This window comes from Oncorhynchus clarkii, chromosome 25 (assembly GCF_045791955.1).
Source record: "Oncorhynchus clarkii lewisi isolate Uvic-CL-2024 chromosome 25, UVic_Ocla_1.0, whole genome shotgun sequence".
In the NCBI taxonomy this organism is placed as follows: domain Eukaryota; kingdom Metazoa; phylum Chordata; class Actinopteri; order Salmoniformes; family Salmonidae; genus Oncorhynchus; species Oncorhynchus clarkii.
In genome coordinates this window covers 26,540,312-26,557,034 of record NC_092171.1, presented here as the reverse complement: position 1 = coordinate 26,557,034, position 16,723 = coordinate 26,540,312, and the positions used below count along the sequence as shown (strand labels likewise).

Sequence of the window (16,723 nt, the reverse complement as noted above, 5' to 3'; positions counted from 1 at the left end):
TAGTGCGTTTGTTTAAAAAGCCTTCTAAAGTTTGTAATTTCCACTTTGAAATTGCAGACTTGAATTTTCCCTTTTCAAAAAATGTATCAACCCATACAAAAACATACATTTAACTATAATTCATATTTCCTGTTGCCTGATGTAGGAAACTGCCTCAAATAAATATCCTCATCTGTAAATGGTTTTGTTGTATTTTGTTTAGTGCAAGTTAATTATATTGATGAGTTCTGACTTCTAAACTTGAAATATTGTTAATAACCAGGTATCCTATGGAAATGAGGAGTGCCACAGTCTGGTTTCTACACCATAAGTTAATGGTTATCTGTAGGAGGAATGTATATGGTGGGGTCAATTAAGGTTGGGTAAGGGCCACGGGCTTGGACTGTACTGAGTAAAGGAAAGGTGATTACATGGTTGCAGTCACTGATAAAGGTGGAGAGCTGTGGATTCGTGATGAATGGGGGCGGAGGTCAGGTCACATTAAGGGAGAAGGAACAGTTTATTAACCGCCTCACTTAACTTCCTGCCTAGCAATAAAGATGTAATGTTTATAGTGAAGGAGGAGACTTCATCCAAATTGGGGTATATATACTTGTGGTAGTGGAAACAAACATGTCTTTGCCTGTTTCAGCTGTCTGACCCATTGGGGGAATAAACCTGGTTTGAGCTTTACTAATCGTCTGAGTTTTTGCTCTTTATTTAGAACCTAACACTATGAAGCTTTTTCTTCAGTGGAAGAACACACATCTGTTAGCCATTCCTACCTGCTGAATGCTCATCAGCAGTCATGTAGAGTCCTGAAAGTACACTACCAGTCAAGTTTTAGAACACCTACTCATTCAAGGGTTTTTCTTTATTTTTCACTATTATTCTACATTGTAGAATAATAGTGAAGTCATCACAACTATGAAATACCACATGGAATCATGTAGTAACCAAAAAGGTGTTTAGCAAATCAAAATATATTTGAGATTCTTCAAATAGCCACCCTTTGCCTTGACGACAGCTTTGCACACTCTTGGCATTCTTTCAACCAGCTCCATGAGGTAGTCACCTGGAATTCATTTCAATTAACAGCCTTAAGTTAATTTGTGGAATTTATTTCCTCCTTAATGCATTTGAGCCAATCAGTTGTGTTGTGACAAGGTAGTGGGGTATATAGAAGATAGCCCTATTTGGTAAAACACCAAGTCCATATTATGGCAAGAATAGCTCAAATAAGCAAAGAGAAACGACAGTCCATCATTACTTTAAGACAAGGTCAATCAATACAGAACATTTCAAGAACTTTGAAAGTTTCTTCAGGTGTAGTCACAAAAACCATCAAGTGCTATGATGAAACTGGCTCTCATGAGGACCGCCACATGAATGGAAGACACAGAGTTACCTCTGCTGCAACAGATAACGTCATTAGAGTTACCAGCCTCAGAAATTGCAGCCCAAATAAATGCTTCAGAGTTCAAGTAACAGACAGATCTCAACATCAACTGTTCAGAGGAGACTGCGTGAGTCAAGCCTTCATGGTCGATTTGCTGCAAAGCACCCGCTACTAAAGGACACCAAAAATAAGAAGAGAATTGCTTGGGCCAAGAAATACAAGCAATGGACATTAGACCGGTGGAAGTTTGTCATTTGGTGTGGAGTTCATATCGGAGATTTTTGGTTCCAACTGCCATTGAGATGTTTTGGGATGAGTCGGACTGCAGAGTGAAGGAAAAGCAGCTAACAAGGGCTCAGCAGATGTGGGAACTCCCTCTAGACTTTTGGAAAAGCATTCCAGGTGAAGCTGGTTGAGAGAATGCCATGAGTGTTTTGATCATAAGTGTATATACACTGCTCAAAAAAATAAAGGGAACACTTAAACAACACAATGTAACTCCAAGTCAATCACACTTCTGTGAAATTAAACTGTCCACTTAGGAAGCAACACTGATTGACAATAAATTGCACATGCTGTTGTGCAAATGGAATAGACAACAGGTGGAAATTATAGGCAATTAGCAAGACACCCCCAATAAAGGAGTGGATCTGCAGGTGGGGACCACAGACCACTTCTCAGTTCCTATGCTTCCTGGCTGATGTTTTGGTCACTTTTGAATGCTGGCGGTGCTTTCACTCTAGTGGTAGCATGAGACGGCGTCTACAACCCACACAAGTGGCTCAGGTAGTGCAGCTCATCCAGGATGGCACATCAATGCGAGCTGTGGCAAGAAGATTTGCTGTGTCTGTCAGCGTAGTGTCCAGAGCATGGAGGCGCTACCAGGAGACAGGCCAGTACATCAGGAGACGTGGAGGAGGCCGTAAGAGGGCAACAACCCAGCAGCAGGACCGCTACCTCCCCCTTTGTGCAAGGAGGAGCACTGCCAGAGCCCTGCAAAATGACCTCCAGCAGGCCACAAATGTGCATGTGTCTGCTCAAACGGTCAGAAACAGACTCTATGAGGGTGGTATGAGGGCCCGATGTCCACAGGTGGGGGTTGTGCTTACAGCCCAACACCTTGCAGTTCATTTGGCATTTGCCAGAGAACACCAAGATTGGCAAATTTGCCACTGGCTCCCTGTGCTCTTCACAGATGAAAGCAGGTTCACACTGAGCACGTGACAGACGTGACAGAGTCTGGAGACGCAGTGGAGAACGTTCTACTGCCTGCAACATCCTCCAATATGACCGGTTTGGCGGTGGGTCAGTATGGCGTGTGGTGGCATTTCTTTGCGGGGCCGCACAGCCCTCCATGTGCTCGCCAGAGGTAGCCTGACTGCCATTAGCTACCGAGATGAGATCCTCAGACCCCTTGTGAGACCATATGCTGGTGCGGTTGGCCCTGGGTTCCTCCTAATGCAAGACAATGCTAGACCTCATGTGGCTGGAGTGTGTCAGCAGTTCCTGCAAGAGGAAAGCATTGATGCTATGGACTGGCCCGCCCGTTCCCCAGACCTGAATCCAATTGAGCACATCTGGGACATCATGTCTCGCTCCGTCCACCACAGACTGTCCAGGAGTTGGCGGATGCTTTAGTCCAGGTCTGGGAGGAGATCCCTCAGGAGACCATCCGCCACCTCATCAGGAGCATGCCCAGGCGTTGTAGGGAGGTCATACAGGCACGTGGAGGCCACACACACTACTGAGCCTCATTTTGACTTGTTTTAAGGACATTACATCAAAGTTGGATCAGCCTGTAGTGTGGTTTTCCACTTTAATTTTGAGTGTGACTCCAAATCCAGACCTCCATGGGTTGATACATTTTATTTCCATTTATCATTTTTGTGTGATTTTGTTGTCAGCACATTCAACTATGTAAAGAAAAAAGTATTTAATAAGAATATTTCATTCATTCAGATCTAGGATGTGTTATTTTAGTGTTCCCTTTATTTTTTTGAGCAGTGTAGTTTTGAAGCCTTCTCTCCTGGCTTAAGAATCAAACGGTCTCTCCCACGTTCACAAATACAGCAGCATGGTATTCTGTGAAGACTGAGAATACAGCCTTTTGCCTCCTGCAGGCAAATTACATCATTAGCCTACAGAAGAACCGCTTATGACTTTTAGCACATTTGTTAGTGACTTAGGTGAGTCGGCTGGGCCCAATCACACCCTGACTCTCTATTCGGCCCAACTCTTCAATGTTTCCAGATCTGTACCGTAGATGTAGTTTTCATCTGCTCTGACAACTCTGCTTTTTGCACAACAATAATTGATATAGCCTTAAGAGAGATGGGTGGATTATATTACAGATTGGTCTTTACTCTTAATGGTCAAAGTTTCCCTTAGTTTGTTCAAGATTAATGGGTTTTACCACAGATTTACACACACACAATCCCCGACTCTCAGAAGAGATGAGATAAAAGTGTTGTGGCAATACAAACAATTGCAGCAGCCAGACGCCTCCTGTGTTGCTGTGTTCTTCCGGCGATGGTGACTCACTTCCGCATTGGCATTTACAGGACCCTTCACACTCAGCCCTCTCCCTGACACCCTCCACTCCCCTCACAGCTCGTGGACTACAAATTCCGCTAGACACAGAACAAAAACAGGATATGGAGAGTGGCAGAGGAATTTACAGCTCAGCAGGAAAATGTCAAAACGCCTACTAGTGATCACGTCTTCAAGGAAAAAGCGAACGCTGTATGAGGAGGATGGTGTAACTACAATCTACAGAAATCTAGTTTGCGCGACAAGTTGACACAACTGAACTCTTTTTGGGGACTAGAAAATGCGGTCAAATGTCATATAAGCTTTTGTCTGTGCACAACATAGCAGACTTATCTTTTTCATGCAATAACATTAACTTTGTGCTTCCTATTTCATGCATTAACTTGCCTTCACGTTTAATTTCTCACGTCGTAACAAAGACCTATGCTTTGTTTTCAGGGAAGAGGATATATCTGTGGTGTCCAATGACGACATGCATTCTGCAAAATGACATCATTATATTGTCCCGCGGGCATATTAGAAATATGAAATAAGGTTTACGTCATAGAATTGATTTCATTTGATTTATCGTTAAGGTAACTTTGGTCCAGCAGTCTCACTTAGCCAGATGACTCATGCCGCCATTACAATATTGAGTCTTACCTTATGACATAATCCTCTGGGTTTGGAGTGTGAGGAGGTTAAGTGGATTCAGGAAGTGTGTTGACCTGGCCCTCTGGAATACAGCATATCATCCTTTCGTACTGTATCTGATGGAGATGAAAGGAATAATATGCATTGCTGTGGCATACATATTACACATGACTTCTGTTCTGTCTTCTTCTATTTCCTGCCCTAGGCTCTTTCAGATAATAATTTGATTGATTGAAACCCTGAATTCTAATGAGAGAGAGAGAGAAAAAAAACAGAGCAAACTAGAATGCTATTTGGCCCTACACAGAGAGTACACAGCGGCGGAATACCTGACCACTGTGACTGACCCAAAATTAAGAAAAGCTTTGACTATGTACAGACTCAGTGAGCATAGCCTTGCTATTGACAAAGGCCCCTGTAGGCAGACATGGCTCTCAAGAGAAGACAGGCTATGTGCTCACTGCCTACAAAATTAGGTGGAAACTGAGCTGCACTTCCTAACCTCCTGCCCAATGTATGACCATATTAGAGAGACATATTTCCCTCAGATTACACAGATCCACAAAGAATTCAAAAACAAATCCAATTTTTAAAAACTCCCATATCTACTGGGTGAAATTCCACAGTGTGCCATCACAGCAGCAAGATTTGTGACCTGTTGCCACGAAAAAAGAGCAACCAGTGAAGAACAAACACCATTGTAAATACAACCCATATTTATGCTTATTTATTTTATCTTGTGTCCTTTAACCATTTGTACATTGTTAAAACACTGTATATATATAATATGACATTTGTAATGTCTTTATTGTTTTGAAACTTCTGTATGTGTAATGTTTACTGTTAATTTTGATTGTTTTTCACTTTATATATTCACTTTATATATTATCTACCTCACTTGCTTTTGCAATGTTAACACGTTTCCCATGCCAATAAAGCCCTTGAATTGAATTGAATTGAATTGAGAGAGAGAGAGATGACAGTCTAATGACAGTCTAATTTGGTATGGGTGAGTGGTCAACAACATGGTACTGAAGCAGTGAGTTCATCATCCCACTACACAGAGGCTCGCTGCAGACCGACAAGCCCCCCACACCAACTCCCCAAACAGCACTTATAGATTTACTGCAGACCTCCCCACCCCTTCACACAAACAAGAGACTGTCCCACCATACCAAGCTAAATGAATATCTTTATCGTAAACCTATGTCACCTTTGTGCCACCCCCTTACAAACACGTTATAGCACTGAAAACCTCTGTCTCCCTTCTCCCCTCACAACCCTTATATAGATTTACTGTTAAACCATGTGGGTCTCCACTCCACCCCATGCTAACATGACTGTTGTTGCATCATCTGATGTCTGGTATTTATGAATATTACATTTAAGTGAAATAATGCTTATCTTTCCTTGTGACATTGTCCTCATTGTTTGCTGTGTCATTATGTGATCTATGTGGATGAGGGGTCAGATACATGCACTGCATCTGCAAAGACAAGAAGAAGCATCTGTGATTGGCTGGAAATGACATAATTGGAGCGTTACTGGTGATGATTAGGCTTTCCTTGCAACACATCATCTACCCTAGCCTCCTCTCCTCTTCCCATCCTCTCCCCCTTCTAGGAATGTTTATGTCATTGTTTTACACTGAATAAATGTGATTGGGTTTGCTCTGTCACTTCTGCAGACAATGGAGATGTGTAATACAAACAATATCATCCATCCATTCTCGCCATCAATCTCTTTCTCTTTCCTGCCTCCAATTCTGTGGCTCTGTTCTTCCGCACATGACCGCTCCCACTCTCTTCCGCCCTTCTCTTTCTTTCTTTCCTTCCTCTTCTTTCTCTCCGCATCCTTTGAAATGCACTGTATCTCTCTCCTCTGCTCATAACCAACACAGGCGCATTCTCTCATCAGCATCCACTCTCATCCCCTCCTCTCTCTCTGTCTCTCACATTCTCCCTTCTGCACACGACTCTCCTGCTGGCATGAAGCTGCATGACATCATCTGGGCTGGTGCTAGCAGGATAGCAGATGAGGACACCGTGTGTGTCGGCACCCTCCCTTCTTTGCACCCCCAACACTCTGTGTCTAATTACAATGCACCTTGAGATGATAAAACCACCTCTCTCTACTGCGTGCTGTGTTAATGGGTTTGTTTCATTTGCCTCCTGAATCACTGCACTCTGCAGTCCCTGCCGTCCACCCCTGCCTTACAACACTCATGTATTATGACATCATTCGAATGCAGCCGACTTCTCGCCTTGAGGGCACAATCATCAATATTAATGTTGCCTGCTATTGATGCTTGTTAGTCTTCACACAGAAATGTAGGTTTTAATGTTTAGATAATTAAATTGGTGGATGGCTCAGGTTACTTTCATCCTATTGTATCAAATTCTCCCTCTTTTATCTCATATCCTGCCTTTATTTGTTTTCTCTCCAGCTAGTCTCTCCCTGTTTGTGCTGTGAACCCTGAGTGATGACATGGTCATGCTGGGAGTCTGTGTTCCTGACGTGACTGGGATGTTCTTAGAGCACTTAGTGTTCTGTTCCTAGGATTGCAATATTCCAAGAACTTTCAATAAATTCCCTGGTTTTCCAGAAATCCTGGTTGGAGGATTCCAGATTGCCTGCTTATTTCCTCTTGATTCTGGGAATCCTCCAATCCCCCAAAAAGATTTATTGAAAGTTCCTAGAAATTTGCAACCCTATCTGTTCCACACACCGCTTCCAAGCATGGCATCATGGAACATGTAGTTTTGAATGGAATCTAGCGTTGTGGTGTCTCACACTGTCAGTACAGGGCTGGACAGTCCTGGTCCCACAGTGCTGCAGGGTCTGCAGACTTTTGTTCCAGCCCAGCACTAACTAACACATCTCATTGATAGTGAGGCAGATGTGTTAGTGCTGGGTTGGAATAAATACCTGCACACCCTGCATGTTCTCTAGTGTTTTTCATTATATTATGGAACCAATAAAAGTACTTAAATGAAAGCAAATTACACTGAGTGTACAAAACAGAACACCTTCCTCATATTGAGTTGCACCCCCTTTTGCCCTCAGAACAGCCTCAATTCATCGGCGCATGGACTCTACAAGGTGTCGAAAACATTCCATAGGGATGCTGGCCCATGTTGACTCCAATGGTTTCCACAGTTGTGTCAAGTAGGCTCAATTTCCTTTGGGTGGTGAACCATTCTTGATACAGACGGGAAAATGTTTAGTGTGGAAAAACCCAGCAGCAGTTCTTGAAACACTCAAACTAGTGTGCCTGGCACCTACTATCATACCCCTGTTCAAAGGCACTTAAATATTTTGTATTGCCCATTCACACACTGAATGGCACACACACACAGTCCATGTATCAATTGTCTCAAGGCTTAAAAATCCAGGCTTTAACCTGTCTCCTCCCCTTCATCTACACTGATTGAAGGTGATTTAACAGGTTACATCAGTAAGGGATCATAGCTTTCACCTGGATTCACCTGGTCAGTCTGTGTCATGGAAAGAGTAGGTGTTCATAATGTTTGTTACACTCAGTGTATATTGATCACTATTTAAAAAGTCAATTTACATCTCAACTTTATTTAAATACTATTAAAACTGAGACACTTGGAGGAGAACCAGAAGAACAGATGGACTGTTTTAAATAGCATTTGACAGGCCGCAGCTGATCCAGACACCGTGTGTCTGTGCGTGCACACATGAGCGTGTGTGTGTGGTAGCTGATCCAGACAGGACTGTTGGCAAGGTGAGTGTAGCCTAGACATCAATATCTCTGGGACTGAAGATGATGAGACATAGATCCATCTGTGCTGACAGTAATAGATCTGACATTTACTGCTAGAACCTGACTGACTCAAACCAGCCACAGCCAGCTCTTCATTCAACATTATTGTGATTCTGATTTTGCAAATAACTTTTTGTACAGAGTGCATTGTATGCGTTGCATTGCTTGACTTGGGCAGGGGCTCACTGGAGCTGGATACCTGCACCTCAAATGTTCTACTGCTTAATCTCCTGTTGCTCAAAAGTATTGTGGATCTCCTGCACCTAAATATAAACAGTACCGGCACCCAAAATTAGTACTGGCACCTATTTCAGTCCAAGTCAAGTCCTTATGCGCTGCAAAGGAAAAAGTACATGCAACGCTCATGCAAAATCACTGATACGTGTCAGTCAGTGCCCTCCATCAGACGCTCTACCAAAGTGCTAAAATAGTAATTACCCTAATTAATGGGTTGTATAAATACCTCTATCTTGTTTCTCTCACTATTTAGGATGTTGCCATCCTTGCAGCTTGCCTCCACTCAGCAAAGGGTTAAAGAACATCCCCTTAACCCCTGCCTATTCCTCCTCCACGTTACCCCCGTTTGCTCCTCTCCACCAGCTCTCCAGCCAATCAGGGGCCTGGATTCCTCTGGGCCAATGGGATGGCTAGGAGGTGATGTCATGCAGCAATAGCTGGTTGTGGTGCTGATGCTGCTGAGAGCACAGCCCAAACAGTAGAGAAAGAGGGAAGGAAAAAAGCAAGATAAAGACATAGGAGAGTACCACCAGCATTCCTCAGCACAGGGTGAGTCCATCTAAACTACCGAAACAACAAAAAAGTATGGCAGGTTGCATTCTGCATCCAGGATAATTGTCCTATTATATTAATTTCAACAATGTTATATTAATTTCCAAAGCTCTTTTCTTGTATATTTAGCTGATTTAAGTCTGTCTGTTGTTCACTAAATATTGGGCTGTGTCATATTTGAAAAGGCTTTAGCTATCTGAGTGTATGTATGAGATGCCTCTCTGCTGCAGTCAGATGATGGATATTCTGTGCAAGACTGACTATGACATCCCCCGAGATACACAGGGAGTTTACATCACCTCTGCTGTAGAGGTGTGTGCTCAGTGTTTGGCTGAACAGAGTAACCATAGATGGAGATCATACATTGAAATGTAGTGATGCTTACAAGAAACTGTCTGTCCTAGATTATTTTGTAAAGTGGCTTTAATTCACATAATTGCAGTTTATGCAATTCATACAGCGTGCATGGCTTATTATGCATTTATTAAAAAGTGCTTCACTTGGTGACAAAGCAGTTTAATGCGAGAAAGCTGACGTTGATGATCAGTACAAGATGACTGAGATGACTTTATGCAGGTTGTTATGCAATGAGGAGATTGTGAGTCTGCAGTGGAAAGTGATCTCAGCGTGTGTGTGTGTGTGTGTGTGTGTGTGTGTGTGTGTGTGTGTGTGTGTGTGTGTGTGTGTGTGTGTGTGTGTGTGTGTGTGTGTGTGTGTGTGTGCATGTTCACTCCTGTGTGTAAGATAGTGTGGGGTCCTTTGATTTGGAAGGCAGTGTAAGTCAGAAATGCATGTTGATTTCAAGGATTTACTTCTCAGTCAATGCTCACAGTAGGCGGGCTCAACAACAGCAATGTTCAATATGGAACAGTAGTCCTACAGCTAGTCGTGACTGACATTTTTTGGGGGGTAGTTTATTAGGATCCCCACTAGCTGTTGCGAAATCAGCTGCTACTCTTCCTGAGTATGTAGGGGGGAATGTATTGTGTGACCTAGTGGCCTAGCTACTGTTGCGAGGTAGCTTTGTATCAGCATGGCAGTGATAAAGAGAGTGGATAGAGAGAAAGAGGAGAAAAAACAAATAGAGAGCGAGAGAAAATATTTAGATTCTCTGTGTGTGGATTCTATTGTTGTTTTTGTGGTGAAATGAATGTACCACAAGTGAGTCACAGTGATTGCTTGAAGAGCAGGAGCCAACATAAATTGAAATACTTAAGTTATTATCAAGAATTCAATAGGTGTATTTTTCTCTCCTTCCATCACTCTCTTCTTTTTTGCTGTAGACAATAAGGCTGGTATGTTATGTGAGCAAGCTAGGTAGGCCCTGCCTTGTTTTATCATAACAATACAGTACCATGCTCTGGTAATGAGTGTGATCTGTCCATCTGATTATCACGAGGAGAGACAGAGGGCTTGAGAATGGTTAGGTCACTTCTGCGGTAGAATACAGATGGTACTCTCACCCATTCTCCCTCCACCCCCCTATCTCTTTCACACCCCTCCCTCTCTCGTTTCGTGACAAGCGCAGGGCCTCAAGTGCTCTTGATGAGTGGGTTTGAATGAAGGCTTCACAGTAGCTCACGATGGGCCAGTTTTATTGTAATGGTAGTGGGATTTTGTAGCAATACAGGGATTTAACATGTGTTTGCAGATTTCAGGATCTGATGATAAAGCAATTTTCTTTGTCTCGCCTTTCAGAAATATCTGATTCACCACAGTGTCTTTAGAAGAAAAACAAGAGGCAGAATGACTCTTGCAGGTACTGTGTGTGTGTGTGTGTGCTCGTGTGTGAGTGAGTGAGAGAGATAGAGAGAGACTAATGCTGATCTCACTTAATATTTTTTCCCCTGCAGCATACAGAGACAAGATGCGGGAGCTCCCTCTAGCGTCCATCTTCTGTTCCTGCATCCTACATGAACCCAAAGAAAAGCCCACCAAGAAAGAAGGTAAACGGTTTTACACAATTCTAACACAATCATCAACCTACCATTCCCACAGCACTTCCTATAAGCCATTTCAGTCAATGAGCCAGTAATCAGATAAATATAATATTGTTTTTTTGAGGCCGATAAAAATGGCAGCTACACAAATGGCAACCCCCCCCCCACCCCCGCTGTTTCATTGGTCCCCAATTTCCTTTGGGTTCTTCCTTTATACAATCTCACACTTTGCTTCATCTCTGCCTGCCCTCTGCAGGTGTGGTGGACCTGAACCTGTGCATCATCAGGGATATGGAGGTGATTGAGCTGAACAAGAGAAGGTCCGGCCAGGCCTTCGAGGTCATCCTGAAGCCACCCTCATTCGACGGGGGTCCGAACACCCTCGCCATCACACCCCCACGCAGGGAGCCCTCCCTGGAGGAGATCCAGAGGAAGCTGGACGCCGCGGAGGAGAGGAGAAAGGTGAGGGGTCAGAAAGGAAAGAAAGACAGAAAGACAGCATTGACTGTTTCTAGATTGGTATGGTGGAATGCTCACAGAATGTTGGTCAGAATTGTCTGTTCCCAGTTTGTTGGGGTAGAGATGGAAGTTCTTGAAGTGTTAATTGGGACTGCTTTGTTTTATCGAAGGGATAAAGATTGTGGTGGGGCTCTCTGCCCACTCCGGTCTCTGTTTATCCACTCACCCCTCTCTCTTCCACCCCTCTATACCCTCCTAGTGCCAGGAGGCTGAGCTGCTGAAGCACTTGGCAGAAAAGCGGGAACATGAGCGCGAGGTTGCCCAGAAGGCCCTGGAGGAACACAACAGCTTCATCCGGCTGGCCAAGGAGCGGCTGGAGCTGCGCATGGAGCACAACAAGGAGAAACGGGAGGCACACCTGGCCGCCATGCTGGAACGCCTGCAGGAGAAGGTAGAGTTACTGATACCCTAGGCAGGGTTGGGGTCCATTCCATTTCAATTCACTCAATACAGGAAGTGAATTTAAGTGGAATCGACTCCAACCCTGACTCTAGCTCCCTTTTTTTAATCTGTCATGGATATTATCTATATTATGGCAGAACAGTTCTAGTTAGTTGAGATATGTTCTTTTTTGTGATATTAAAGTTCAGAATGAATACTGTGTAACAAAATTGAAACTATTATTGTCCCTATCTAACGTAGCTGGTTTGAGAAACAATCAAGACATACACATGTAATTGAGATACACTCTACTGACTAAACATCCATAGATCATCATTACTTTTGACCAATATTTTCTTCCCTGATATGAAACGGACAGGAAATCTAAAGGGTGGTTCCTGTGTTTCTCTTTCAGGACAAGCACGCTGTGGAGGTGAGGAAAAACAGAGAGCACAAGGAGGAGAGCGGGTAGAGAGAGAGATGGAGAGAGAGCGTGGGGCCTCTGTTTTGTTCAGTGAGAAAAGGAGAGAAGAGAAAATACAACAAAAAAAGACACTTTCTTAAAATGGAAATGGAATTTGTTTGACAGATGAGAATTCACAGTGATGGAATAGGAGGTGTGCATACAATCTTTTTGTGCTTATAAGTCAACAAAAGCAAAAAATGGAAGTTGGTTATTTTCAGAGCAGGCAGAGGTGGTTTCCTCAGAGCAATGGTGGAGAGACAGAAAATCAAGTTGTAGTTTTGTAGTGCGCTTGAGTGTAGCGGAGTATAACAGCGCTATGCACAATTTATAAACCACACTGAGTGGATATTGGCACATTTTGTAGGCTTGGCATTTATAATAGACCATGAACCCAGGAAACCCTGGAAAACAGTGGAAATTGTAACTTGGTGGACTACCCTGGCTAAATAAAATGAAAATAAAATACAATTAATACATAATTATTTGCAAGAAATGGAAATATATTCTGGTCAATAAAATCACTGACACACATACTTAAATTTAAAGCATTCTACACATCATACTGGATCTTACTTTTCACCAGTATGTTGATATTTTGTACAGATGTAGGATCTTAATTTGATCACTCTTTTGTTGCTGAGAATTTACATTAAAATAAGGGGTTTTAAGGAGAATATTCTCTCTCTGCAGTAGTGAAAGATATAGGCATGGTATGGAATAAATATATGAATTAACTCAGCTGACTTGCATAATACAGTACTAGGAGCAGAGAAATAAGTTATTGCCTCTGACATTTTTCTTAGAGGTTGATGTTTTAGTTAACTAAAACTCCTAGTAATGTATTACGCAAGCTAAAACATGCTGAAATGCAAACTTGAGATGTATTTGAGTTTTAAAAGGCTTCTAAATTTTGTAATTTCCACTTTGAAATGTCAGACTTGATTTGCCCTAATGAAAAATGTATCAACCCCCACAAAATCTCTATGCATTATAATCACATGAATTATAATCACATTTCCTGTTGCTGCAGGATTATTTTCCTGTTGTGGCAAACTAAGATCCTACATCTGTACTGCTAGTTTCTTTGTATGTTTTCAGACATAGTAGTTGTGATTAGTCGTAGAATAGACTGTGTTGCACGTACATGTACTACTTACAGATGTATGTGATATGTCACTCAATATCAATTAAAAAAGTAAAAGTCAGTGTAAGAGATCCTTGTTGTTTGTATGCTTACTTACATGTGCACTAGTCAGGTGTGTGCGCATGCTTGTGTCTTAGCTAACTGCCCTATCTCTGAACTCTGTGTTGTAGGTGTCATGACGGCCTGATCACAACACAAGCTGAACTTATTTTGGAAGCCATTTTGGGAGGCCATTCGCCAGCCTGTAGCCCTCTGGGTTCAGTTGTTTGGAGAAAAGACTCTGAGACTATGAGATTTTAATGATGACACGTGAGAGGTGGTCAAGTTAACGACTGAAGAGGAATGTTTTAGGATCTGACCAGTACAACAAAAAAGATTGAGCTGAAACAGAGTTCGGCTCAGGATTCTCACTAATGTGCCGACAGTGCCATTGGTGTGTGTGTGGAGTTTGTGGTTGGTGGGCCGGGGGAAGTGGGGGCATGTGTGTGAGCGTGAGTGTAAGTATGAGCATGAGCCAGAGTGTTTATACTTCAGTAAAACCACTTTGATATCACACATTGTGCTTTGAGCTCACACCTTCAGGCAAGGTTTTAACTCAAATTTCATTAATGTGTTTGGTTTGTAAACTTGAGTCTGTCTGAGCCAACATCATTGTAACTCTACTGAGGTCAGGGTATGTTGTGGTTGTTTGTTACTGTACAGAAATTGTGCTCCATTTTAGATGACAAAAAGGAATAAAAAGAGTTGTTTTGAATTGATTGTGAATTTCTTTATTTAAATCAAATGAAAATATTATCCAATACATGAAATAACCCCAAAATAAACAATACATAATCAATTGTGTGATTTAAAGCTCAATAGAAAACATATCCATATTTGATTTATTCAAATCAATCTTTTAATGACACAGCCAAAGCTACATAAAACCAACACACAAATACTCTCAATACATTCTACACACGTAGGGATTGAGCCTTCAACATTGATATTGCCAGCACCATGGCCCAACCAGCTGTGCCACCAGGCTGGACCTCGTCACTCTAATATCATTACTGTTCGATGGTAGGCCTGACACAGGTGCAGCCCACCGAGATGACCTTTGACTCCAGCCGGTAGTGGCATTTCTTCCCACTTCCCATCACCTTCCTCAGGACCAGGATCTGGTAGAAGATGGGTTTGGACTTCAGGTTCCTGTCCTCCTTACCCTTGATGTTCAGACATCCCTTCAGAGAGCACCTGACCTCCGAGATGATGGCGGGAAAGCGTCTATCATCATAGGTAGTGCTGGAGAGAGAGGACGATATTAGAGATGTATTCAACAGAGCACAGTTGATCATTTCTCATACTTTCAAAGCAAGCATCTTAAAGGTATGAACGGTATAAAAACAGTGTGTGTGTGTGTGTGTGTGGGGGGGGGGGGGGGGGGGGGGGGGGGGGGGGGATAGTAAAACAAGAAAAATGTCCGACCTCCCCATGAGGACAAAGGCTATTTTAAGCTTTTAAGGGTTAGGTTTAGAATTATGGTTAGGGTAAGGGGTTAATGGTTCGGTTTAAGGTTAATGTTAGGGGTAAGAAAAATAGGATTTTGAATGCAAATACATTTGAGGTCCCCACAAGGATAGAAGCACAAAACTTGTGTGTGTGTGTCTTGGTGTTGGTATCGATGTCCCCTTGTATTGTGACATTTGCATTGTGTATGTGTAAGCTACATGTTCTTACTTGTAAGTCCATGGGGAGATTGAATGGTTGTAAATAGGTCTGATGGAATGGAAAGGAACCAAGTAATTTGGGTCTAGGTGCAGGGGGAGAATTACTGTGTCGGGACCTGAAGACTCTGACTCTGCAGGCTTCTTGTGTGTCTGCAGTGTGGTCCGTGTGTGACTCTCTGTCTTCTCTGGATGGGCACGGGGGGCCGCCTCTGCCCCCATCATCATCACCAAAACCCCCTTCATACACAGCACCTGAGGAACCGAGGGACTGTTAGTAGCCTGGTACCACCTCTGAAATGGATCTTTACCCCAGGTTTCATTGGGGCTCTTACTTTTCAAACATCACACATTTTAATGTCTTCCCCAGCTGATACAGACACCAGTGGCAAAATCCAGTAATATCTTGAAGAAACTAAAGTCATCACTTACCGTCAAAGACTGGAAGCTTAAAGTAGATACCATGATGCTGCTGTGTTGTACTGTGGTCTGGTTGTTCTGTTGCTGTGTTGTGGTCCTGGTCTGGTTGTCTGAGGTGATGCTGTTAGTTTTATACTGTAGTGGCCTAGTGACCGTGTGAATTCGTCACTTGGTTCACTTCCTGCGATGCTGTGATTGATTTTCATCCTGTGCTTAGTAAGCACTAAGTAACCACACAGCATGAAAAGTAGTGCACATAGTTACTGCTGACTTATATGGAAAAGTTATTGTCTTATTTTGGGAATTTCAAGTCCATTGTGTGGTCCATATTTGGGCCAGATAACTTTGTTCCATGACAAAGTCAGTGGCAAAAGGCTAATATCAGTTGAGGACAATTAATTAACGACAAGTATTATCATTTTTATCACTATCATTGCACAGGCTCGATGTACACTCACTGGACTCTAGCACTCACACATACTACACACACACACACACACACACACACACACACACACACACACACACACACACACACACACACACACACACACACACACACACACACACACACACACACACACACACACAGACACACACACACACACACACACACACACACACACTGCTACGCTCTGTTTATTATCTATGGACATTCACTTTACCCTTACCTACATGTATATTACCAGTCATAACATTGGATACCTACTCATTCAAGTTTTTTTAGTTTTTTAAAACTATTTTCCACATTGTAGAATAATAGTGAAGACATCAAAACTATGCAATTACACAGATGGAATCATGTAGTTACCAAAAAAGTGTTAAAATAAAAATATATTTGAGATTCTTCAAAGTAGCCACCCTTTGCTTTGATGACAGCTTTGCACCCTCTTGGCATTCTCTCAACCAGCTTCACCTGGAATGCTTTTCCAACAGTCTAGAAGGAGTTGAGAAACAAATGATAGTGGGACTAATTGTAAACCAGATGGAATGGCATATCACTG

General features: G+C 42.7%; 2 protein-coding genes across 3 annotated transcripts; one reads left to right on the top strand and one right to left on the bottom strand.

Moving 5' to 3' along the window:
- The first annotated feature begins 10,846 nt into the window (after window positions 1-10,846).
- LOC139384005 (stathmin-4-like) lies at window positions 10,847-14,254 on the top strand. Of its 2 annotated transcripts, XM_071128633.1 has the most exons (6): window positions 10,847-10,902; window positions 10,997-11,089; window positions 11,340-11,545; window positions 11,802-11,993; window positions 12,399-12,416; window positions 13,764-14,254. In XM_071128633.1, exons 1-6 carry the CDS (start codon window positions 10,890-10,892, stop codon window positions 13,770-13,772), a joined length of 531 nt encoding a protein of 176 aa, XP_070984734.1. In that variant the 5' UTR covers window positions 10,847-10,889; the 3' UTR covers window positions 13,773-14,254. The 2 variants fall into 2 exon arrangements, with proteins under 2 accessions (XP_070984734.1, XP_070984733.1); XM_071128632.1 differs by lacking the exon at window positions 13,764-14,254 and having other exon boundaries at window positions 12,399-13,183.
- Window positions 14,255-14,642: 388 nt separating this feature from the next.
- Window positions 14,643-15,764, bottom strand: LOC139383983 (interleukin-17F-like). Its single transcript, XM_071128612.1, has 3 exons — window positions 15,732-15,764; window positions 15,313-15,554; window positions 14,643-14,877 (listed from the first exon to the last, which is right to left on the bottom strand). Exons 1-3 carry the CDS (start codon window positions 15,762-15,764, stop codon window positions 14,643-14,645), a joined length of 510 nt encoding a protein of 169 aa, XP_070984713.1.
- Window positions 15,765-16,723: the final 959 nt, after the last annotated feature.

What these genes read in the sequence shown, in the direction of transcription:
- LOC139384005 (XM_071128632.1), top strand. An exon ending in AAAGCCCACCAAGAAAGAAG is followed by an intron (nt 11,090 to 11,339) that starts GTAAACGGTTTT and finishes TGCCCTCTGCAG; the next exon opens with GTGTGGTGGACCTGAACCTG. An exon ending in TGGAACGCCTGCAGGAGAAG is followed by an intron (nt 11,994 to 12,398) that starts GTAGAGTTACTG and finishes TTTCTCTTTCAG; the next exon opens with GACAAGCACGCTGTGGAGGT.
- LOC139383983 (XM_071128612.1), bottom strand. Translation starts at nt 15,764, where the DNA reads ATGGTATCTACTTTAAGCTTCCAGTCTTTGACG. An exon ending in TAAGCTTCCAGTCTTTGACG is followed by an intron (nt 15,555 to 15,731) that starts GTAAGTGATGAC and finishes TCGGTTCCTCAG; the next exon opens with GTGCTGTGTATGAAGGGGGT. An exon ending in ATCTCCCCATGGACTTACAA is followed by an intron (nt 14,878 to 15,312) that starts GTAAGAACATGT and finishes CTCTCTCTCCAG; the next exon opens with CACTACCTATGATGATAGAC.